The sequence below is a fragment of the Hippocampus guttulatus genome, chromosome 9 (assembly GCF_054856545.1).
Source record: "Hippocampus guttulatus isolate MCC_2025c chromosome 9, RoL_Hgut_1.0, whole genome shotgun sequence".
Taxonomy (NCBI): domain Eukaryota; kingdom Metazoa; phylum Chordata; class Actinopteri; order Syngnathiformes; family Syngnathidae; genus Hippocampus; species Hippocampus guttulatus.
Genome location: NC_141269.1, coordinates 7,997,479 through 8,022,545, shown reverse-complemented (window position 1 = coordinate 8,022,545; position 25,067 = coordinate 7,997,479). Strand labels below are relative to the sequence as shown.

The 25,067-nt window shown below is 41.2% G+C and overlaps 2 protein-coding genes across 7 annotated transcripts in view; one reads left to right on the top strand and one right to left on the bottom strand.

Annotated features, from left to right (window-relative positions):
* The window catches only part of plppr2b (phospholipid phosphatase related 2b), a 39,175-nt gene extending 25,751 nt beyond the window's left edge, over positions 1 to 13,424 (bottom strand). For 2 of the 3 annotated variants that reach the window (XM_086120747.1, XM_086120745.1), the window contains exons 1-2: positions 13,078 to 13,424; positions 7,935 to 8,042 (exon numbers count right to left, since the gene is read on the bottom strand). In XM_086120747.1, coding sequence (XP_085976873.1) covers positions 7,935 to 8,042 — 108 coding nt within the window. In that variant the 5' untranslated portion in view covers positions 13,078 to 13,424. The remainder of the gene's footprint in view (positions 1 to 7,934; positions 8,043 to 13,077) is intronic. The other variant, XM_086120746.1, reaches the window with a different exon arrangement.
* A 7,113-nt stretch (positions 13,425 to 20,537) lies between these two features.
* palm3 (paralemmin 3) overlaps positions 20,538 to 25,067 on the top strand; it is a 36,240-nt gene continuing 31,710 nt past the window's right edge. For 2 of the 4 annotated variants that reach the window (XM_086120121.1, XM_086120119.1), the window contains exon 1: positions 20,538 to 20,665. The gene's annotated coding sequence lies outside the window, so the exon portion shown is untranslated. Of the gene's footprint in view, positions 20,666 to 20,715; positions 21,024 to 23,848; positions 24,067 to 25,067 lie in introns of those variants that run through there. The other 2 variants (XM_086120122.1, XM_086120120.1) reach the window with 2 other exon arrangements.

Here is a 25,067-nt window from a genome sequence, read left to right as displayed (position 1 = left end):
TACATTGTTGCAATGAGCGGTTTGGGTATTTTGTAATTGTCTTCTCCTTCATTCTAATTATTATTTGCTGTAGCTGTGTGTTTTCTTTTTATATAATTATATGTATTCTAAAGAAAATCCTTCACTCCAGTGTATTTTGGTTTGCATACGTGTTGGTGTGTTCCATTCAAGCTCGGCACAACCGCCACTGCATATAAATAATAGAAATGGAAAGAATTTGTTCCAGGGTTGACTCGTTATGTAACATTTAAACATTTTGATAAGTCACCTTTCAGGCTTCATGCATTTCACTCAACATTCTTAAACAAAATGCAAGAGTAAGAAGTTAACTACTTATCGAAGAAAGAATTTACTGTGTACTCACCATTCATTCAAGTGACTAACATGTAGGGGTAAGACTACTGCTTCTTTCTTGGAGGTAGATCCACTGCAGTCTTTAAGACAATAAGCATCTTATTATGCAGCCTACATTACTATGTTGTCGTCAATTTAGCAATGTTGTACTGAGCAGCCAGGACAGAGATGTGCAAACTGCTTTCCTCTGTCACAAGACATTCAATTTCTGGCCTCAACACTAGTGTAGCATCCAGTGGTGGCATCACAAGGGGTGTTCACACGGCACACATTTGCTCCGGCGCTGCACCGATGTATTTTGTTGCGATATATTTTGCACCGCAGCAAATTGTGTGGAGCGTTCACACGTACAAAGCCGCTGAGCGTGTCTGCAGCGGCACAGCGTCGGTGCAGCCCCACTTGCGTTCACACGGCAGTTTCTGCAGCGGAGCAAAATGACAGAAAACAAATGAGCTGTCGTGTTGGTTCTTTTTAAAACGTACACACAACTCAAGCGACTACTGGACAGGCACGTTCTTCTCCTTCTCGGTCTCCGTGCCTTCTGCTCGAGAGTGACCGCCCCCGAAAACGTAAATCAACGATGACTTCAATGACACTCAGAAAAGCAAACACGTAATGCGCCAAACAGAAAATCAAGAGAGGAAATCACAAAATAAATTATATGGGGAGCGGGGGGTTGTGAACACACAACAAAGGAACAAACTACACAAACAACTCCGAGACAGTCGAGTCTTCTACAAAAGGAAAGATGTTACCAGCCAAGTCTTGTGTCGTTATTAAACAAACACATGACGGAAGTCCGACAGAGCACGAAAGCAACGCATTCTCGCCGTACGTAAACTCTTCACAAGCATTTGCTCTGGAGCTAATTTAACCCAGTTGCGTTCACACGTGCAAATTTACACCGGTGCTGCTTCGCTAACGAGCATTTGCTCTGGAGCAAATTTTTAAACCACCTCCCTGAGGTGGATCAAATTTGGTCCGGTGTAAGCTGTTTTCCGGGGCTACGCCGGAGCTAATTTGCACGTGTGAACGCTCTACTGGGGCAGCCCCGGCGTAGCACCGGACCAAATCTTGCCGTGTGAACACCCCTACAAAAAAGTCACAAGCAAAGCTAGCAAATGGATGGAGTTAATCCTTCTGCCGCACACTGATCTGAAATCTCTCAAGATAAGATGAAGTCGTGAATTATTTCATACGCGACAGCCATTTGAGACATTTTTTTCAGGCAACTGAAAGAGGCACCGTTTTTTTTCGCTACACACTTATACTTAATAATTCATTAATCAAAGTAACATGACAGAATCGAAGTGAGAATATATCCATTCATCCACTGACCCTAATTGGGGTCAAAGGTGAGCCGGAGGCTATCCAAGCATTGCGTGAGAGGCTGCGTACACCTTTGACTTGTCACCATTCAATCACACGGCAAGAGAGAATATATACCAAACCAATTGAACAAACTGGAAATAATTGACAATGCAAGCATGATTTGACCTCATTCAAAGCGTACAGCAGGGATAATCATTTCTTAATCCTATATGTGCACATAGCCCAATACCAAGTCAAGCGAGGAACAGGATTACATCAATAGATATCGATGTTTACAGCACATTCTATAAATAGATCATCGTGGCACAGCTCATCCGGACTTCATTATAAACTCAACGGTGATAAGGAGCATATCATATGTGGCTCCCACTCCCACCTATCGAAAACGGTTACAGGTGGGAAGCTGGCAGCTAACAAGTGTTTCCACCATCCTCTCGACAACCAAGAAATCCCAGCGCAGCAAGAATGTCAGGCAGGTGCTATTCATGGAAATAATGAGGGGATGAGCGCTGACTGTGTCTTTGTGCGGGTTGAGGTTTTTTACATTATCATCAATGTGAATGTGCATATTGAAGAGGCGGCCTGAATACTGTGTGAAATTTGTAATTAAATGAGCAAAAAAAAAGAAGAGCTGCAGAGATTAATCATGGATAAACAAGTGTGCAGCTTCTACAGAGGCCTCCTCCATCTCATTTATATTGGTATGGTTTTTACTCGGGGGGGGGGGGGGGGAGAGTAACAAAGGAAACCAACATTTACACTGAAAGAAAACAACAACAACAAAAACGGCGTGTTGAATTTACTCAATTTTATTTTGTCAAATGGTTGCACAAAATAAAATCACCAGGATCCAGATACATGTTTTAAGTAGACCATACATCTACTTTAAAATATATGTATCTCAATCCAGATGATTCTATTTTGCACAATTGACAAAATAAAATTGAGTAAATTCAGCACTACATTTTTTTTTCTCAATGTAACTTTCTTCTCATTCAGGATACGAAATGTGCGAGAAGGAGCTTCGTTAGCGAGTGTATCTGGTGTTCACACCTGGAAAAACTGTGAGTTTAAATTTATTTGGGGGGACAGGGTGTTTGGGAAGAGTAAAGCAGTGTGTAACAAATGATTTTTGGGGGGTGAGGGTGGGGGGGGAGCAAACACACTCAACAAAAGTGTTGCCTGGAGGTAAAAGATGCACGGAGGCACACAGTCAATCTGGGGAAGGAATGAGGATGAAAAGCGTAAACGCAAAAGGAAGATGTTTTGTTGTCGGGAGCTGTGGGCCTGATGCAGCTAGATAAAGAGAATGCTATTTATAATTGGTGCAGTCGGTGCTCTGCTCAATTCACTACGGTCGTAGAGAAAGATGCTCAAGACACCAGCACACCTTGTTTCTGCATGCTGAAGCCTTACCAGGGGACCGAACAGATGATGTCAGTAAAAAGCCATACAGTAGATAAAAACTTGAAGCACTTGAATAGTGGGAATTTTCTCAATGCTGTTGCATCATTACCTTGTTCGGATTAATTTTTGCCATATTTGATGTTATTTGTATTGTATGCTAGGGGTTAACTATCATGTAATTCGATTCAAAGTTGATTTATGGATGACGTTATTTTTTCTTTCTTTTGCACCATGGGTCGATGCATAGAAATTATTACAGGCATTTGTTTTAATGAACTCTTTCAACTTCTGAACTTCTTGATTTGGAATGATTTGTGTTGAAAACACACTTTGAAGAAAGCCTACACTCTCCTTAATGCCTTTCTAATTCCACGGTATCAAATTCAATAACGAGTCCGACAGATTTGAAAAGGATTTTTGTGCTTTTAAAATGTCAGAAAATATTCATGCATTTTGAAAGTGCTGAAGGAAAGGGAAAAGGCAGGCTCTCACACTCCAATCTACAAGGATGAGGAAATGGAAAGAAAATGACGACTCAGTGAGAATAAAGAAGAAGCTTCAAACTAGAAAAGTTTGAGCACAAGATAAAATGTGCTATCTAAGATGGTGGCAGGCCAGCCTTGAGACACGATAAGAAACAAAGCCATAAACACACAGATATACGGAAAGGGAGAGCAGCAGACAGCAGATTGTAGAAAGAGCCACCGTAGGAAACTTGTGAAAAGGGATGCAGTCAGCAACAACATTGCACTGTAGGAATAGAAATACGAAATAGGTAATGAGATGGTAATGTAACAACAAAGGACTGAGCGCCCTGAGGGTTGAGCTATGTTACAGCATGTTGCTTCAACATTAACAAGGGGGCACAAAGAAAAAATAACTTTCTCTTGATTACTTCTTGTATTGGCCACAACAGCATTGCTTCCAGGTCAAAAAAAGAGATGCTCATAACAAACCTACATGAGGTTTGCAAAATCGGGTAGTAGGGCTGTATGATATTGGGAGGGGGAGAAATAAAGTGATATGGGTGTTTAAAACCCTTTCAGGGACAGCGGTTACTACAGTGGACAGCTTATGATGTCATCTGGTTACAGGATGCATGAAAGGGTTAATATTGCAAGATTGATATTATCGCAATTCCATATGACAGTATTGATTTATCACACGTGGCATGATATGAGATTTTCGCAATATATGTTGCAGCTCGATAAGGTAGGCATGAGGACAAGCTTCAAGGAAAGGCAAGGTCTGCTGGCCCATGACGGAGCGCAGGATGTCATGCCAAGAGATGAGAGGAAATTGAAAATATAATACAGCAAGAAAGGAAGCGTGAGGGCGAAGAGAGGGTCTTCGCCACAACTTTTAGTGAGGAGAAAAGGCAAGGGGGTGGTAATGGAGAGCTCCAATTCGTATACATTATTACTCAAGGCAATGAGTGCTGGAGAGCAATGACACTTGCTGGATCTTGGAGAGGTTGACAGGCTGTCAGAGAGAATAACCGACAATGAGAGGGACATCATCGAAGTGTTGCATGAAAAAAAAAAAGCTTGAAAAATCCTTTTATCTCCAAAGCATGTCAAAAATAAGCTCACGTGAGAGAACAAGGAGAGAAATAAAAGCAAGCTTAAGATGTTGGCTGAACCTGTGGGGATTGTGGGATATTTGTGCGGCTGTACCAAAGGTGTGTCGCATTGCACAATGAAGCTATTAATGTGTTGGATGCAGCACAAAAGACACGTAGAGATGAGCTCATACAATGAAACAGGTGGGGGTGGAGGTTTCTAAAGTGGAACCTCAAAATCAATGACGTGGAAACTAAAATTTGGAGTTCAACCAACACTTTCCGGACCATTTCTACATGTTGAACATCCAAATTTGTGATCCGCTAGACCTTATTTCAGCCAGCAGCGACGAACCGTGTGTTTCAGCATCATGATCAAGTAATCTTGGTTATGTGAGGCCAAGTTTAGCGCTCGCTACTGCTGTACTTTTTATTTATTCAGTCCAGGCTGGACACCGTCTCTGACCTTAGAGTCAGCCAGGATAGACTGCAGTGCACTCGTGACTCTATAAGCGGCATAGAATGTGGATGGGTCTGTTCTCATTCTTCTTCATCGTCTTGATGCGGTTCTCAGCAGTTGGTATTGTGAATTTTTGTGACTTAGATCCAGGAGATCCTGTGACTTAATCTGTATATCTGAGCCCATCTGTTTATTGTGTTTTTGCTGGTGACGAGAAGGAGCACTGACGGAGGGAAGTGTAGACCCGGGGGTGACCAAGTCCATTCCTCAAGTGCCCTTATTCTGCCTGTTTTGGATGTTTCTCTCCTCCAACACACCTGACTCAAATGACCAGGACCGTCATCAAAGAACAAAGTGGTAGGAAGACTTGAGGATGACATTCATCAAGGTTAATTCAGCCACAGATGGGGTTTCCCTCACGAAAGGAAGTGGTTCATATTGGGGCCCCCTCCCAGTTTAAAAATATATGGATTGTCAAATTCCCCTAGACTAATTGGCTATAGACAGCATTCATGTGGTATATTTCTCCAGATTATTAACATCACTGCACACACACAATCAAAGCAGATTGCAGTACTCCATTTGGTAAATAAAGACCAGCAATCCCAAAGCAATTCCTTCTGCAGGGAATCTGTGATGCTTGTCTGGGATCATATCAAAGTGAATGCCTGAAAACTTATTCTGACACCTCCTCAATGTCCTTCCTGCCAAATATCCATAACAACTAGGACAGCTTCGGTTTTGTTATCTTTAAAAAAAAAACACGTTCTGGAACAAGTTAGGAGTTCAGCATCCGTTACCATGACGATGCTTCCAGCCAAAATGCAAACCATTGCCATGACAGCCAAGATTCCTTGCTGATATTACACAGGCTTGAAACCAAGTACAGTAGAACATTTGCATTACATTTTCTGTTATGTATTAATTAGGAGCCAGAATATTATTGCAGGAAAAATATGCCTCAAAAGTAGCACAAAAATTTCATCCCGAGAGGTGAGCACGTTGAAGATTATCTCTACATGAGTGTTTTGCATTGGCACTTTGTGATAGCAAAGTGAGATGTTCAGTGTTAGAAACACAAATGGAAAATGTGGCAAAGAAGTATCGTACAGCGATGAAACAGACACTCATCTTTATTAATTGTTATACTTGGATGACAATTAAGACGACACATGTCGCCTGCATCATTCAGAAAGCTTGCCTCGATGATTTATGACCTACTGATACAGTTCATCTTTTCAAATGGTTTTAAATTTATAGTTACATTTTAGAAGACTAAATATTTCTAAAAATGTAACACTGCAGTTACGTTAAAATAAAAAAAAGAAGAAAATACTGCATGGCAGCTGTAATAGAGTCTACCAGATGCAACTTGTAGGTGGTTTTCTCTGATCATTTCCAGCTTGGCTAATTTAATCGAATCACTCACATCTTATGGGAGTCAGTGGACTGAATTCAAATCCAGCTAATTTTGTCACTTTCCCAACTGCTGCCCATTGTTGCTTTAATCCGCCTTAAAAAGCGTGTGAAACGACGGAAGAAAGAAACGTGAAACCAAGCGGAAGAAATGAAGAGAACAATAATATGCAAATGATTCATTTGTCCATCAGATACGGATGGATTACTTTTTAAAATGCGTCTCATTTTTGGATCAAATATCTAGTAATGTAGCTCAAGAAACATTGTTCCTCATTTACCAGCATTTCTCACGAATAATTTAAGGGTCCCATTCCTCCATGGTGCTAAGAGTAAAAAGTTGCGCCGTCGCGTGCTTTTCTGGCAGCACAAAATTTCCCGTTGACTTAAGTCATATCGCCACTCTTTTTTTTTCTGAATAAGAAAGACAAGCCCCTCCCTCTTCAATGTACAAAAAAAAAGTTCTTTCAAGTTTTCATTCAGGTCATCTGATATTTCATACTCTAATTTGAAAACTGGTCATTTTAGGTTACTTACCTTCATCTGTATCTACTCTCCGCTCCTCTCCGAGCAAGATATATGAAGAGATCATGGCTACCACAATTTTTTTTTCATGCAGGTCTAAGGTCCCCCCCACCCCGTGCTTACGCTTCAAGGCAGTGGTGGAAATTGTACACCTTCCCACGGCGGTGACTGACTGCTAGACTATACTTTGGCCAATAGCAAATAATTTCCAAGCACTTTATTATTTTAATTCAACCTAGTTTGTGAATGGGCATATTCATTTGTGACAGCTGAAGGTAAAGCACATCTCGAGCAGCAATTGAATCTCAAAATAAATAAAAAAGAAAAGAAAAAACACGCTTACCTTCAAAGTCTCGGTAATTTTCACAATTAGGAAGAAAAAAATTCAAATCACATTCTGTGAACGTACAATCAGGCACATAATTCTTACATCCTGAGACGCTGTAGCCACCAGGATATTTGGACCTTTTCTGAACTAAATTACAACAAATCCACTGGATATTCCAGGATATGCAAGTCAGTTCCGACATCGTTCAACAAAATCATTCATATTACTCTCAAGTTGCACAAGATGTGAGCTACAATTATACCCACATGATTATGATTTCTCATAATGTTCTCAAGCACTGTGATCTTACAGCATTAAACAACATCTCAGCGAAGAACGTGGCGTCGCATCCATCCCACATCGTGCATCCCTAATTAGGACCAGCTGGCACGCTCTTGCGACTTATCAGGAATTAGATTTAAGAAGACGGGTGCAAACTGTTTTGCCGAGCTCCTTATGCGCATGGCATAGAACTTTCCTAAGACTAAAATGTGATATCATGTCGGTCGATAGGTAAACAGGTCAAAAGTGACCCACTTCCAGTGTCTCACCTCCACAAAGAGGAAGCAGGGCACAATGTAGGTGCTGGTCTTCTGATAGCTGCCCTCACCGAGAAGTTTCATCTCTCGCCTCTGGGCTGCCAGCCGTGTGTCAATCATCTGTAAAGGTCATTGGAAAAAGCTTCAGTTCACTTGATTCGTTTCGTGTGAGTCAAATGAGCCAATGATTGAACCACTAAACCGTCAATAACGGATGATTGATTCTCAACTCATTTTACATTTCAATCATTAAAAATCGTCGTTTCTGACGCAGGAGTAGAAAATGTGGCCCGGTAGAGTATCAAAGGCACCATTCTTCACTATTTGCGTGCACAGCAATTTATCGGTACTGTAAAATTGAGACAATTGAGTGAACTGGATAATGAGCTGCATCTATTGTACATAAAAATACGAATGTGCCTCCCTCTGTAATTTGCACACCTTAGTGGAGCAGTAATGTGACACAGTTAATCAATGATAAACTAAAGCTAAATCTCTTGCAGTTTTGTTCCCAGAGCACAGACTATATCCATGCGCGTACTTTCGTATGTTCTATTTGTTATTTTTACACACACACACACACACACACACACACACACACACACACACACACACACACACACACACACACACACACACACACACATATATATATATATTTGGGATTTGATAAATCATGGATTTGATTATTGCTGCAATAGCAACGGCATTCACCATTAGCCCGTCGATCAAATGTCCCCATTTTGTGTTAACATGAAGCTAGCAGACATTTTCTTAGCGTAAAGGACAATTTAGTTGACGATTTTTTTCCCCCACAATCTTGAACATCTTATTTTTTAACTTCCCGTTGGGCGATGGGTATAGCGGTGGATTAGAGGTGCATATTCAGACGGTTTTGAAGAGATACCACAGATTCATAGACGGTAAATTCAACAGTTTAAAGGTAATTCGCCCGGTTCACGTGGCAACAAGCTCTTAAGGTGTAAGAGCAGAGGTCTGTGGATGAGCCAAAAAAGGGATTACAAAGAAATTTCACACCACCGGTAAAGCTTTCATTGTTTCAACCGACGCTATACTGAGACTAAAATGTTATGGGAATAGGCAAGAACATGCAGCCTGTCATTTGGAGAACTGTTAGCTAGCTGCCAAACTAAACAATAAACATTCAGGGGGGTCAGACATAAGAGAAAACAAAAAGCACCAAGCGTAAAGAGATAAAAACAAGTGGAAAATAATTTTAAAAACTGCTTGCGGCACAACAAACAATGCAGAACAAAAATAACGTCGTGCTTTCAGCAGAACGAGGGTGGGCGCTTGCGGATATGAATAGCTACCAATCTGCATGCTTCCATGCATGCAGATTCTACTGAAAGCCGTCAAGAGTTGACACTTCAACATGAAGCTCATCGAAAGATTCATGAAGAGTAAACACAATTTGGGTGAGTTTGAAGAGAGGCTAAGAATAAACAAGAAAACTCCTGGGGTTGGGAAAATCCGCAAATAAAGCACATCCTTGTTTAACCCGCAGGGGCTACAAAAAAAGGGGGGAGGGGGATATTGGCTGATGGTCTGAACTTTATGGTAAATCAGCTGACAGCCATTTGATCTTACAATACAATACAATACATGCATATCTTGTTCAATATTTGCATGATTTCTTTTCGATGGAATATTTTCGAAAGACTGTATATGATTGACATCAGGCCTCATTTAAAACATTCTTTTATTTCCTTCTCAGGCACTCCTGCGTGCTCTGCATGCATGCTGACGACCAGTATTGTTATCAAGAACCCGATACGCTGCCACCCAAACCAAGTTGTCTTACAGAGGGTAGCACACGTCCAAGATCAGATGATCCTTGAATGATCCCCGGAGGGAAAATTCAGACAACTAAATAAATAAGTACAATAAAACCACAGGTATGCATTACCATACAAACACTACATTTGTGCTTTATCTGTTCACAGAACATTTTCCCAGATGGACATCAAGACGGGTGCTAATAAATGGACTGATACACTAATGGTAGCCCATTAAACCTTTTTTTTTTTTCTCCTTTGGATACGGCTTTTGAATTAGTGTTCATTTCTCATAATAGAATCTAATAATCAGATGTCTAGTATATTTTCATGTACACATGTACAGCACATAAAACTACACTGGGGGCAAGCACAGGTAATAGTGAAAGCACAGAAGTGATGATCAAAAAACAAAAGCCTTAGAAAGAGCTAAGAGAGACCAAAAAAAAATGTGATGCAGATCGTGGGGGAGAGAGATTGAACCCTCGCAGGCAGGCTCAGCAGCGGGAAATAATAGCCAGATAAAACGGTAAAAGTTGAGGGAAAACTGTGCCACTTGCAAGAGGTACCTCTAAGTGGAACAAAAGGATAAATAGGCGGCAGCAAGAGGAAGGCCATCTTTGAAAAATGGAGGGGTTTCTCACATAAAAAGGGACAGTCTCACCTTTGAAAAGAAAAGGGATTGCGCTGCAGTCTGATAGCACAATGTTTACATCTCGAAGATCACAGAACTTGAAAATCATCTTTTTATCAAAAGGCCATCAGGAATACGTCAGTGCTCTAGATTGTTTTTGCCTCCTCACATATTAAGTGTATTAGCTTATCTCCAAGAGTGACAACTTTAGAGGGTGGATATCTTCCGCAGCCTTGTCAGCCTTTGCCCCGATCGATTTTAGCTACCGCTGGGAAAGGACGATTACAAAGCACAGAGCACCTGGACGCCAAAGATAGGAGTGAATGAACGTTGCAATTCAAGGTCCTCGGCTCGTCTCAAGTTAATTTCTCTTTTCAGTAGACTCGTGTACAGTATATCACCAAGTGGTTGTTTGTGGATTTCTCTTTTTTTAGGGTTCCTGTTTTTGGGATGGAAATTGACGTCACTATTCGCAGCTTCACTGTTCACTGTTGTATTGACAAAAACAAACACTACTTGTATTTGTTGTTCCGAGTATGCCGAGGCAATACCGTATGGGTGATGCACTGCATGTCATTTATGGGTTCAGCTAATTTGGATAAAAGGGTAGAAATTAAAGCAATTCAATAACACACGATAATGTTTGTTTACTGTTGCTCTACCTTTCATCTAAACGCTGCAGTGTACGCCACAGTCTTCACTTTGCTGGATTGTTGTTGGGTTTTTTTTGTTTTTTGTTTTTGTTTTTTTGTTCTTGGTTTGGTTTTTTTCCCCCTCAGCGTTCCCTTTGCTGAACTTCAACTCCTTATCTACCAACAACCACACACTGAGAAGTTAAACCTTGAGACCCTTGTTTTGTTTTGTTGCTCTTGGTTGTCTTGTGACAACTAATTTGTTCACAGCTGAGTGAATTCAGCAGTTTCCAGCATCCTCTCAGAGGTGGAAAACCAAGCACCCAAAAGCGACGCAAGAGGAGCAGTGGAAAATGTTGAGCACGCATATAATGGCCCATCCTTTTATCTGTCGAGATTCTAGGTTGTACCTGTTCATTTGTTGACGTTGCAGGTTGACTGAGGTCTGTTCTCATTGATTGCTCTTGTTGAGCAACAAAAGTCTTTCGTAGAGTTCCTATCAGACGATGGCCTCATTTGGGTGACATCAAACACTTACTGAATGTTTTATGAAGACAAGCCATTCGCGATTCTATGAAGCTTAGTGACAGGGTTTGCTTAGAACCAGTTGAATCGAGGTTGTTTCACAAAAGCAGGTGAACCACTTCCTCTCGCGGGACTGCGTCACATTTCGCATCGGAAGAATCAGCTATCTTATGGTTACAGCGGGGAACATTCCTTTCAGGTATGAAAACCAATTTATGTCGGACTCTGAATGGGCGAAGCAGAACATGATGGTCGGGTCACACAGACTTCCAGGCTTCACTTTTGCCAAGTCGCAGGTTTTATAATTGTGCTCTATGCATGAATAAACTCTATACTGTACTCGCAGGAAAGACAATAGGTACGGGATCCTTATTCATGCTATCTAATCTTACGCTTACATGCCTCCCTTTCCCCTGTATTTCAGTCTGTCTCAAGGGAGATACTAACTCATTATTACTTTATTCACTATTAGCTGCGCCTCAGCTCATTAAGACTTTAACAATTTGAACAGCATTCACCGCACCTATGAGGTAAGAACTTGCAATGATTATACAGCATGTGGAGACGCTTGCTTGCCACTTTGCAGGAGCAACCGAGAAACCAAGCGACAATTTGACCTGCAATAAATACCCTCCTAATGACAATTGCAATAAGGGGGGGTTGATTGGCGGCTGTAATCTGAGGTAATTATGTTTCCTCAAATAGTAGAGCTGGGTAGTAATGGCCCCAATTAATTTCCAAATTAAACGGTGGGCGATCTAGATGGCTGTACAGGATTTACCTTTTCTTTGAAGTGATACCGCTATGTGTTGCAAATATGCGCCCGAGTTCAGGAGAAAACTTTGAAGGTGGATTTAATTTGGGATAAACACACAAACAAAGCAACGTGCTAGAAAATGTCATGTCACAAACCATAAAACAGACATCTACGCTTATAGTACATGTAATATACATTTTAAATGAGTTTGTATTTAATGAGGGATTTCATTGTATGTAGTGTACATTTTAATATGTGCATAATTACAGTTGTGCACATGGAAAACCTGCCTCTTAAGAAATACTGTACCTTCCCATAAACAGATGCCTGGTACTCCTCAAAGAGTAAAAACTAAGCCACCATATGAGGAAATACAGTATGCTTAATTGTGCCATGCACAGCTGTTCTAAAAATGTTGCCAAGCCAAAGGCACCACAAATGTTGGTGGATTGACACACGCAATCATGAAGTTGCGCTGGAAATGCACAAGATGGCTTTTTTTTTAGGTGCCCATCATCTCAAGCAAGAGATGCCATCAAGCATAAAGCTGGCGTGACTGATTGTCTCTGGTGCTGCTGTCCGTGTCTTTCACATTGATGCGCTTCCATCGGCTTCCCTTGGGCACAAAGGAACCAGTTCCCTATCTCACTGGTGCACATTCATGTGCAAGCACATGCGTGCGGGCTTCCAGATAATAATATTGGCACATCTTTTTCACCAATTGAAGTCATACAAAATACACGTGAACTTGCAATCCAACAAGTGCTGGTTCATAACCCAACTGGTCTACAAAAACAAAAAAACTCACCTTACACCTCTGGCTGCTTCAAGCTGTCACAAGGGCCACTTTCAAGTCCCCGCTCTCTAGCAGGATTTGCCCCAGCGGTCCATTCTGTGGTTCCGACTATGGTCTCTCTCGAAGCACAACCTCTTCTCACTTCAGCCTCTTGATCACTGAAAAGTCCCGAGAGGCTCAGAGTGAACAGTGAGCTTCTTGCCCGCGCCCGATACCCTGCACCCTCTCAGCCTATGTATCTGTCTACGGTCCGCTGCTAGGTCGTCGAGATGAACATGATGATCTTCAACAGCACTTCAAGGCTAATTAGTCAAATACAGAGGAGCCAAAAGCTCAGCGAGAGAGAGGCTGCTGGCTGCCGTCGCTGGTGAATACAAGAGGATGGGGGGGGGGGGGGGTGGAGAGAAAGTGTGTGCGCATCTGCATGCGTGTGTGGGAGCAGCGAGGCGGAGAGGAAGAGGGATAAAAAACAGAGGGTGGGAAATATATAAGAAGAAAATGTGACACCAGGAGAAAAGACGGCGAACATGAAACGGTCATCGTGTGCACCGGGGGAGTGAGGTATGAAATGAGAGCAAAATGTGGAAAGTAAAGAGATGTGTTGGCTAAAATGGACGACACCCTGCACTTGAGTGCTTCATAAAACCACCATGATCAGACAATACAGGAGATCTAAAAGGTCTAGACACCCAAGTTCAAATGCCAAGGTTTGTGATATTTAAAAAAAAAACAGACCAAGATAAATCCTTTCAAAACATTTAAGACCATTAATGTGGCATCCAACCTGGACAACTCAATCCAAAAAGAGAAGGGGAAATAAAAATACTTGCACAAGTGTGCACACTGTCTTATAGTCAGGGTTAGTCAGCACACACCTGCCACTATTAAAGGTGAGTGCATGCACTACAATATGTTATATCACACAAGCTGTCACTTTCAAGATGAGGTTGAGGAGATAGGCAGAAAAGTGGGACACACACACACAGCACATGGTCCTATATGGGTCAGAGGCTTCCAGGTACAAGTGCGGCAGCAATTCTGCTAGTTTTGTTTCAAGTCTTCCCTGAAAAAAATGGAAAGAAATTTAGGGACGGATTACATTGACCAGTAGATGTTTTGCACGTACACTGTTTGCTAGTCAGCATGAAACGGTTCACGGACCTGCTGTGGCAACATTTCAGATGGTTATCGTATCTACCATATTTATCACCTCTGAGACAGGGATGTTCATAACTCGAGGTTCATTTAGGATCAGCATGTTCAAGCATGCTGCAAATGCGGCAGTGGACAGCTGGTCAAGAGTGGAAATGTACCCTGAGGGACTTGCCACACAAGACTTAACTTGGCGTGGAAATCAGCCCTGAAAATGGGCACCGCAACAGGACAAGGATGTTCATTTTTCCCACTGCTGTTTTTGCGAGGTGCTTATTCAGAGTTTGTTTTCTATTACAATACACAATGAACATAATGTAATTACATGGTGAAACTCATTTCGGAATTGCTACATGCAACCAAGTGTTGTTAGGGGAGCACAGACCACTCATGGCTAATTTGCTTTTTTTTTCCTGCTAAGAATGATCAGATCGTGTGTTGTCAAAGATGACCAGCTGCAGTTCCCATGGAAACCTGTCCGCATTCGCATTTAAAGAGCACATTCGGTGTAGATGAAATAAGTGCCACTTGAAAATGGCCTTGCATACAAGAGAGAAAAATGAGCAAAGTTGAGAGAACTGCGAGGGTGTGGATACATTCAGCTAAGATGCCTGGGCTCTTAAATTAAATGTCAGCTAATGACTTTGAATCAACTACACGCTCTCAAAAAAAAAAAAAAAAAAGCTCAATCATCAAAGCACACACTGGGTAATCAAACAATCTAACACTGGTTTTTCATTTATTTTAATTATTATTTATTTCCTTTCATGAATGCAAAGAATAGTACAGCACACTGCAGGATACTTCAGTGAGAACTAAAAAGACATCAAGTATCGACGTAAAAAAAAAAGGGTATATATATATATATATATATATATATATATATATAGTTTTGTTCTGGACGTTATCCATTACCGTAGGCGGTAGCTAGTACAATGATAAGGCTAAAGGTTGCTTTGATGAAAGAAATGGTCAACCACAGCTTTAATTGTCTGAATTTTACAGGTGTTTTTTTTTTCTCATATCAGCCGTAGGTATACAGTGTTCAGTGAAGAGCTATGAAGGCAAACTTAATACATTTTACCAAACAAATATTAAGTAGCCTACTGTGACAAAATTGTCATTTTTTTTCTTAATTAGTATGGTTATGTTTGTTGTATTTGTATTGCCTTCTGTCGAGACAAGCAGTGATTCTCAGTGTGGTACTATTACCACTAATGGAACGCAGACTCCCTCTAGTGGTATGCCACAGAATCACTGTTGCAGTACAGTTCAGACGTATTTAACTTGGAACATTTCATTCAATCCTATTGAATCTCTAATTGCCCCACGGGGATAAATAAAGTTTTCTGAATCTGAATCTGAATCCTTATTTTTAAACTTTCATTTAGGTCATGTTTATATTCAGTTTTTATGTGCAATACATTTTATTGAATCGTTACGACAGTATTTTTTTCTGATATTTAAGTGCAGTGTTAGTGTACATAAAGTGTGCAATGCTACAATGGCTTGTAATGATATTAAATACCAATCAGGAATACATTTTTCAAGTGAAGAGACACTGTAGCAGTGAGAAACCAGCATATCAGGAAATAAGCAATCAAAGGAAAGCTATTTCCCTCATCAAATTAAGGAAAACAGAGCGCCAGGGCAAAATGTATTTACTTCTTGAATATTAATGAGAAAATGGACTGACCCCAAAAATAGCTTGGAGAAAGGGCATCCCGTTCAGTTTCAATGCAAATAATTTTGCAATTACTATTAAGTATTTCAATGACAGCAAGACTTGAACTTTATTTTCCATTTAAAAGGATTTTTGAAAACAAGCTAAAGCAACTTAAATTCCTTTGGGACCTGTCGTCTGTAAAACAGTACATAAAAACCCTGAAGTGTTCCATGAGTTGGATGAAGGTACAGTAGCTGAGTGGTTCAAGGAGAAAGTTCCCCTCACCGACTTATCACGCCTTTGCTTTGTTGTCTCATGTTACAATTCCATTGATCTGGTTCCTCTTTACTCAAGCATGCTACACATGTACGGTACACATTTCTAATTTGGGTCTCTTTCTACAAATACAGACACAACACAAAGAAGCGGTGTTTGGAAGCTTCTGGTCCTCGTGCGCATGGACATACAGGTACAAAGGCACTAGGTCGCTGCATTGTTAATGAAAAAATGCAAAACGAACAAATCCCTGAGCTGACAGAGGCACGCACAAAATAAAGGCTCTTGCTTTTTTTTATTTTTAGGATGAAGTTATGTGATACGAGCACGTCTGGATGTATTCACAAAGAAAATCTTTTCATGTCATCATGGGAAATTAGAAGTAGGCCGAGTGAGTGGCCGTGCTCATTTCACACACTGTCAGTGTAAATCTCAGCCAAGGACTTTTTAGCTTCAAAGATATTTCAATGATACACACTTAACAAAGATCATTGTCAGAGGCTGACGAATACCATATATTATCCATGTAATTGATTTACCACCCGACTTTATCTCCGAGGTCATTGTTATGCTTGTCCTGAATAAGTTTACTTTTCACTTTTAGAAAATCAATCGGTAACCCCAAATGAAATTGTAAAAGCCTCGTAAATGTGCCATGTGTAACGATAAATGTTAAATAATACATACGGCTTTGGGCGGCCTTGCATCGGACAACTTGCTAAGCATTTTCAGGAAGGCAACGTTGAAATTTGGAGCATCCAGAAAAAGGTAAAACACATTCCTGTCTAATACATTCCTGACAGGTGGAGATGGATTGCTTATTAAAGCAAAATAAATGAAATGGTACCAGCCATAGATTCAAAGTTGAACACGTTCTATTTTTGCATATACAGCGTGACAGGTTTTTAATTGTTGATTTTTGAAATGGTAACATTAGAACTGCGGCATCAGAGACCAGGTAAGTGTAAAAGCTTTTTCTAAAACACAAATATTTGATTTTTTTTTGTGTGTGTGTGTAAATTTTACACTGACTTTCTGGCAGCCTGGTCACTTCAGTGGGTGGCGACCCCTGCTGTACAGTATGCCATTTTATACTGGCTTCTCAACGTGAGGGAGGAGAGCGTTCACACGTACAAAGCTATACCGGTGTAGCCCCTGAAAACAGCTTAAACCGGAGCAAATTTAACCCTACTCAGGAGCAGTGGCGGTTCTGGGGGGGGGGCCAGCGGGGGCCAGTGCCCCTGTAGCACAGATTCTGGCCCCCCCTGTGGCCCCCCCTCCGAGCGCAGATTACGCAGTCGTGCCGAGTCGCCGACGCGAAAGGTGGAACCAAAGTGCGTGATTTAACATTCTAGTCGGACCCTTTAGTGCGCTGCGCCATTTAAAAATGAGCGGGAAAATGAGAAGCAGTCCGCAGAGAAGGAAATTACCACAACACGAGTGCTATTTGCGTGTGTGTGCGTGTGTGCGCGCGCGTGTGTGTGTGAGTGTGTGTATGCGCGTGTTTGTGTGTGCGTGTGTGTGTGCGTGTGTGTGCGTGTGTGTGTGCGTGTGTGTGCGTGCGTGTGCGCGTGTAACTTTTTTAGTCTCCCTTTTTATTTTAATTTTTATTTAACAGGATCAATATATAAGACATTGCCTTTTAAAATTTGGATAATTATATGCATGTAAAACATCTAGCTTCAGTGTATTTGCAATTTTTGTCCCCGGCAGGCTGGTACCATATCATCCCCTGGCTTGAATATTCTCAACAGATGGACACGGCGTATTGTTACGCTTGCAGACATTTTAGCCCTCCTAATACTGTTTTTTTCTCATCACTGTAATGTTATGACTACAATTTCAAAGTCTGAAGAAATAAAAAGTCAAATAAGATTTCGAATCTGTCTTTTTAGCCCTGGGTTGAATGTGCCCCCCCATCAAAACCCCTGGCCCCAGCCCGGCCCCCTCAGTGAAATTGATCCAGAACCGCCCCTGCTCAGGAGGTGGTTTAAAAATTTACTCCGGAATAAATGCTAGTTTGCGAGGCAGCACCGATAAAAAATGGGATGTGTGAACGCCACAGGGGTAGACTCGCTACGCGTGAAAAGAGTTGATTACATACGGGTATTGAATGCGTTACTTTCGTGCTCTGTTGTACTTCCGTCATCTTTCCTTTCTCTCTTCTCTCATCCTTTTACGGTGTCTGATAGACCACAGAGTTGATTTGTCTGGAAAGGTATAAACCATGGTTTTTCGATATGTTACAAACAAGGCGGGGAAAAGGAAGTACACTTTACGCATGTGCATGTTTGATTTCTGTATTATGACGTTTATTATCATATTGCACGGCAGCAGAAACTGCCGTGTGAACGCAAGTGGGGCTGCACCGTGCACCTCATTGGAGACAAAATAGTTAAAAGTGTGCAGTTGCTATGTTTTTTTTTATGACATGCTGATTGAGACAACATATCATGATTAGACAAAATGATCACTCGCCCGATAGAGAAACCGTCTTTAAATCGACTTTTGAGGATTACCCTGAGATGGAAAATTACTTTTGGACACTCTTTTCACTCTAACAAATGTGAACATTTTTGCTCCCTTACGTTCAAAGTCAGCAGAGACTCAATTCACTGACATCTCTGAAATATTATCCTGAGCGGTTAATCCTGTTGTGTGGGGTGTGTTAAGAGGAAATTTTCTCCTTGCTGATCTGGAATGAAATCAGTGGCGAAGAGGAAGACCAAAGAGATTTCTTGATGTTGGGAGGACAGACTTACAGATAACTGCAGACAATGCAGACAAAAGTGAGAGATAGAAGAGGAAAAATCACTGTGATGACTCCTAAATAGGGTGAAGTGGAAAGAAAATAATGAGTTTAAAGTCTATTTTTTCACACAGTGGTACCTTGACTTGAGTAACAGTGCCCAAAATTATGAGTGTTGCAAGTCACGAGCAGCCACTTGGTTGATTTAAATGATTATTTTTTTGCTTTGAGTATAGAGCCAAAATGTAATTACGAGCGAGCTTCAGACACACACACACACACACACACACACATACACAACAAAAAAGAAAATGGATTGACAGTTGAGATGCACTGTCAGCCGTATATTGGTGTTTACAAACACTCAAACACCAACATATAAAATAGAAACACTCACAAGCACATAGAGGGCTTCTTTGGAATGTAGACATTTACTTAACGAAGGAAAGATGAAAAGCAGTATCCTTCCTTTCAATGGAATGGACAGCACAGTTTTAAATGAAATTAACTACAGTACACGATTCCTAACAGACCCACAACCCTCGTGAGGATAAAGTCGTCCGGCAAATGGATGGATATTTCTAAGCAGCTTCATCACACTATAGGCATGAAACAATGATTTTCCAAAAAAGGACTTAGTCATTCAATCACTGTATGCATGCTTGTCGTTTGAGAGGTCAAATTTAAAGATTGCAAATTAAAAGAGGAAGATAGCGCTGTTAAGCATGTTATACAGATGACTTTGGGGCAACATGTAGTCTGTACCCTATACCTACCTCGACTCCAAATGCTTCTCTTTGCTCTTGATTGTCCCTAAACAGCCGCACACCGCTTCACACAGGCAATCAGTCACAGGCCATCTCACTGTAATAATGGAGAAAGTTACCTCAACTTTAACCCGGTGTTTGAAGCTTTTAGAATGTAACTTCCTTAACATATTTACAAAATCTAAACACAGTTTTGTCCCTTTCCGGTGACATTGGTTTTGCTGGGGGGAAAAATTGTTGTCACGTCCCTGGAATAAAACGGAAGCCATCGTCCTACTGTATACAGTATTGTTGCTTAAACATCCATCCATCCATCCATTTTCCGAACCGCTTGATCCTCACTAGGGTCGCGGGGGGTGCTGGAGCCTATCCCAGATATCTCCGGGCAGTAGGCGGGGGACACCCTGAATCAGTTGCCAGCCAATCGCAGGGCACACAGAGACGAACAACCATCCACGCCCACACTCACACCTAGGGACAATTTAGAGCGTCCAATCAGCCTGACATGCATGTTTTTGGAATGTGGGAGGAAACCGGAGCACCCGGAGAAAACCCACGCAGGCCCGGGGAGAACATGCAAACTCCACACAGGGAGGCCGGAGCTGGAATCGAACCCGGTACCTCTGCACTGTGAAGCCGACGTGCTAACCACTCGACTACCGGGCCGCCGTTGCTTAAACATGCCTACATTATTCAAGTTAGATTCCATGTCCAATACAAAATAGAATTTCATTAAACTCCATCATAGTAGGGAATCGCCATGACCGTCAATTAGCTGGTTCGTATCAGCTAATTGTACAGTAAAAGTAGGCAGTTACTTTGGCTGTAATACCGAAGCCAGAAGGCGTGTCATGGCGCAGGTTCAAGCGAGACAAGCATCCCAACCTGCTGTCGCCGCCGCCGACATTTGGACACTCGAAGCCGCCTGCCTGAGTGAGTGAGGAGGGGCCGGCCAATCTGAAGCTCACCAGTCACCACCACCGGAGTCAGGTAACCACCGCCGACTGGCTTCCTTCTTCCTCCTCCTCTTCTCACTCGCGAAAAGTGTGTGTGTGCCTGTCTGCCGGCAGCGGGTTTTTTTTTTTGTCGTTTTTACCGATGTAGTGACGTAACTTTTTCTCCGGTTTCGTTCACCATCTTTAAGTTGGTGGTCAAGCGCGAAATGTTGTAAGAGTATTGCTGGCTGGCTCAGGTGTTCAGGAAACGTGCTTTTCTTTTTTCCCTTTTTTCCAGTAAACTCGCACTACTATAGCGACCATTCATTTGGTTATTTCCGCGGTTATTATTTTTCTTGGTTTTATTTTAAACTCCAAACTGAGTTGGACTGAAACAAGCAAGCGAGCCGCAGGTGAGTCCCCGGTCTTGAAACTGTTCAGCATTGATTAAACTTGCAAATGTTTCTCTCCGTGCTGCGTTGACAGCTTTTGAAAGTGGTCCATGCCGCTGGAAGCCAGCCCAGTTTAGAATTGGACAAGTTTAACAGCTGTTAACTTGTCTGACCTGAGCAGTTAAACGAGGATTACAATGTGACTTTTATTTTCTAACGCGTTGAACCTCATCTTAATCATCTAAGTGGCACTGACATGATGATTTTTTTTATTTTACACAGTAGCCTGTTAGTTTTGTCTGGGACCATCAGGAACTCTTTAAGTTTGCTTTTGAACACGTTTACGAGTAGTAAAGTACAGGTCTGCAGGCTATGTTTTATGATGCAGTAGTTTAAAAAGCCGGGCTGACTTTCATGCTTTCATGTTTTCTTGCTCTGTCAGTTGCCTCTCACCATTTTGTCTGTTTGCATGTACTGTACGTACCTCTGTTGTCACTGGTGATGTGGTGCAGGGGGGCGTCAGACCCGTTTTTTTCTTTTTTTTTGCGGTCAGCATCGATCACCATCATCATATTATTAAAGTTAGCAAAAATATTTAAAGACCCTATGAAGTGAATTCAGATATGAGTTTCTAAATGCATAGTTTGTGTTTGCTGAAAAGATGTTAAAATTATGTGAACGATAATACTCAATTTTGGAGATACAGTACAGCGTTGAACAACCCCCCCCCCCCCATCTTTTCAATTTGACTGTTTTTGGGATGTCTAGTGACATACTTTGCCTTGAACAAACTGCCTAATTGAATGGTCAAAAATGAATTTTGAGTCATGTGTTCTTTTAAATAAGCTAAATGATTGCTGTCGGCCGCCAGGAGAAATGAATACATTTTGAACAGTATGTTCCTTTATGATTTACAGACATGCCTCTCATGAAGCATATTTAGACCATATTAAGTTGTCGATCCTTTTGTTGTAGTTAACATTGACAGCTATTTTTTCTAAAATAATGTTTTCATTTGTATTGTTTCTGCAAATGTAGGTGTGTACGCCTTACCAATTGGCTGCACTGGCATTTCCAGATATGTTACATAGGTGATTATTATCTACATTTGGAAGAAGGCTGATTTCACTTGAGAGCAAAAAAATAAAATAAAATAAAAACACGATTGTATCACAACACATCTTAATACGCACACCAAAGTCACACACACACTTGCATGCAAGATCTCAAGATATTCTTTTATATTAACCACACATTGTTTTCAGCCTCTTATGACTCACTCAAGCCTATTTAATGGCAACACCCTTGTAACCACAGTTATTTTCGGTGTGGAGGTTTGTTTGTAAGGAGCATGATTTGAGCAATCCATCAAACAAAAAACAAACAAACAAAACAATGCTTTGCATGCTGATTTACAAACAAAGATCCCAGTAGGAGCGCCTCAAAAGTTCCTTCTTCTGTCACGCTGGAGACGGAAGGGTCTTGAGGCCTTTTCCGAAGGGGGTGCCGCTTACTGCTGGTATAATTTGACTCGCAGGAAAGACTTTCTTTTTGAAGTCTTCCTAACGAGGCACACTTTTGCGACACAGTACATTGTCGAGTCTCCATTTTGCACCAATTGCTTCAAGACACAATAAAATACAATCAAAAGACCGGTTTGACAGTTAATTGATTTAATCATCTATTAAATTAATCATTATGCCCATGCCTACTTTGTAATATCCATGCTAGACCAGTACCGCTAATTGGTGATGACATTTTAAAAGAAAATATGGCTCACACCTCTTTAAACTACCTAACTGTATTTTCAATTTAGATTTAAGACTACAACTAAAATCAAATAAGCATCTTACATAAGTAGCCCCCGTAGGCCTGAGGTTTCAGGGAGGTGTGGAATGTAAAGAATGCCTACATAAGACACTGTTTGTGAAAGAATGTCACCGTAGCCAAAGAACACAATCTTTTGATGATTTTCAGCCCAGTAAACCACCCGCTGAGGCAATTCACGTGCTAACAAAAAACATAAATTGAAATGCAGCTGCTGGTACAGACTGCTCAAGGTTTTATTGAAAGGAAAAACGACCATGGCTGAGGTGCTGTAAATGATTTGTGATGCCTAAATTTATCACGAGGCATCGGGAGGAACTTTGCACTTGCTGTCCACAAGTTACTGCTTGTCTTTTTTTTTTTACTCTTGTTTGGACAGAAACACGTAGAAAGTCACAAGATTTATACTAGACACTAACGAGTCTTTGTTTGCAAAGTGAAACACTTTATTGATACCTCCTTGGCTCTATGCTGAGGGAGCGCCGTCAGGTTATGTTTTATATTCATGCTGATGTGCAGAGGATATTTGCAGATGATCCATTGTGTCGTATTGATTAAACCTCTTGTTCGACAGGAATTAAGCTAGAGCTGGAGTCAGTCCTCATTTGGTATTGCAGAATATTTTGTCTTTTTTTTTTTAACAAGGCGAATTGACAAATGTTGTCTCACTTCTTCCAAATCAATAGTCATCCTCCACCTAAACAGGAAATTTATGTTATTCAAGCCAATGATTTGAGTACAAGCTGATTTTGTCATACTTATGATGTACTGGCTGCTGTTTTTTTTTTTTAGCACGTCATATTTTCATTGTTCCAAATGTCTGTAGGGATGTCCCGATCCGTTCACATAATCGGAAATCAGGGTCAATCATGTGATTTTCAGCTGATCCGGGTGAAAAAGGAATTTTCTTATTTTCTGAATATTTTAAGCTACAAAAATCCAAATGAGCAGATATCTTGACAAATCCAACAAATCGTGGCTTAGTTTTATTTTTCACAATGTCCTTTTTTTTTTTTAAGTAACGATGCAGTTCGACACGTCTCCTCCGCTGTGCACAGCTCTCCTGCAGGCAGAGAGTCAGAGACAGAGCGGCGCCTTTGTCTTCCTAGCTTATTTGGACTGGAGAAGCAAGTCGAAAGATGCTCCAAAATAAATCCGCCTGGCCTTCATATAAAGAAGGTTCCTCACTTAAGCGGCATCGTCAAAGAGTTGAGAGAGCTGCCGGTGCGACACACAGGTTAGCAATTGTGACACATCCACGTGACATAACTTGAAATAGAAGTTAAACGAGTGTACATTGTGTGACAAGCAAGCTTGTTCCGCACTGGTTGCATTCAACAAGGTCATAAATCAATCGTGTCGTTTCGAGATGAGAGAAGTCACGCGTGTACCCAGCGCAAGCCAAGGGCGTGCACAACAGAAGCAACATCTTCAGCTTTTTTTTTTTTCGCCAGTTTGTGTCTTGAGCTAAAACAGTTTGGGAAAGCCCAGCCTCAACGTGCAATTTTTATTCAAACTCTTTCTAGGATATGTTTCGCACATTGATTTTGTCTATCACAAATGTAAGCCCCCATGGCAATGCAAAGGTGAATTTGTGGAAAAAGGACATCATTGAGTTGATCATCTGTTGGCTGTTTTAAAACTACTATCGTCAAAGCGGAGATACTTACTGTGAAGTGTTTTGAATCTGAAAAGCGGTATCTCGCAAACAGAAACATGAAGAGGTTGAGTGGAGAGATGAAATTCGCATCTTTGCACTAGCTTGTCAACCTGGTTGATGGATGCATTTTTCAGGACGAGGGAAATTCCTCACCGTGGCATCGCTCCTGGCACGTCTCTCCCTCCGTTCCATCCGCAGTTAATGTCGTATTTGGACTTTCTCGTGATTCTCCCCACTACTAGTCCAAGCAATGTTGCCTTGTACGATCTCCGATATAAACTGAAAATCAAGCAGCAAACATTTGTGATTGAATAGTCATCTTAAGAAGAGCAATTGCAAGTCCTGAGAGTCAAATGCTAATTTATCAAATAAAATTTGGAAAATACGTGTTGAACGTGTACGTTCCAGGAAGATCTTAATGGGGAAAAAAATATTGTATGGAAATAAATGGCAATTAGTCCTCTTAAAGTAAAATTGAAACATTTTTACCCATCATACAAACGAACAATTAAATCATATGTAATATAACAATCCTGTCAATTTTATGCATCTCACTTTTCGACATTCTTCGTGTCATA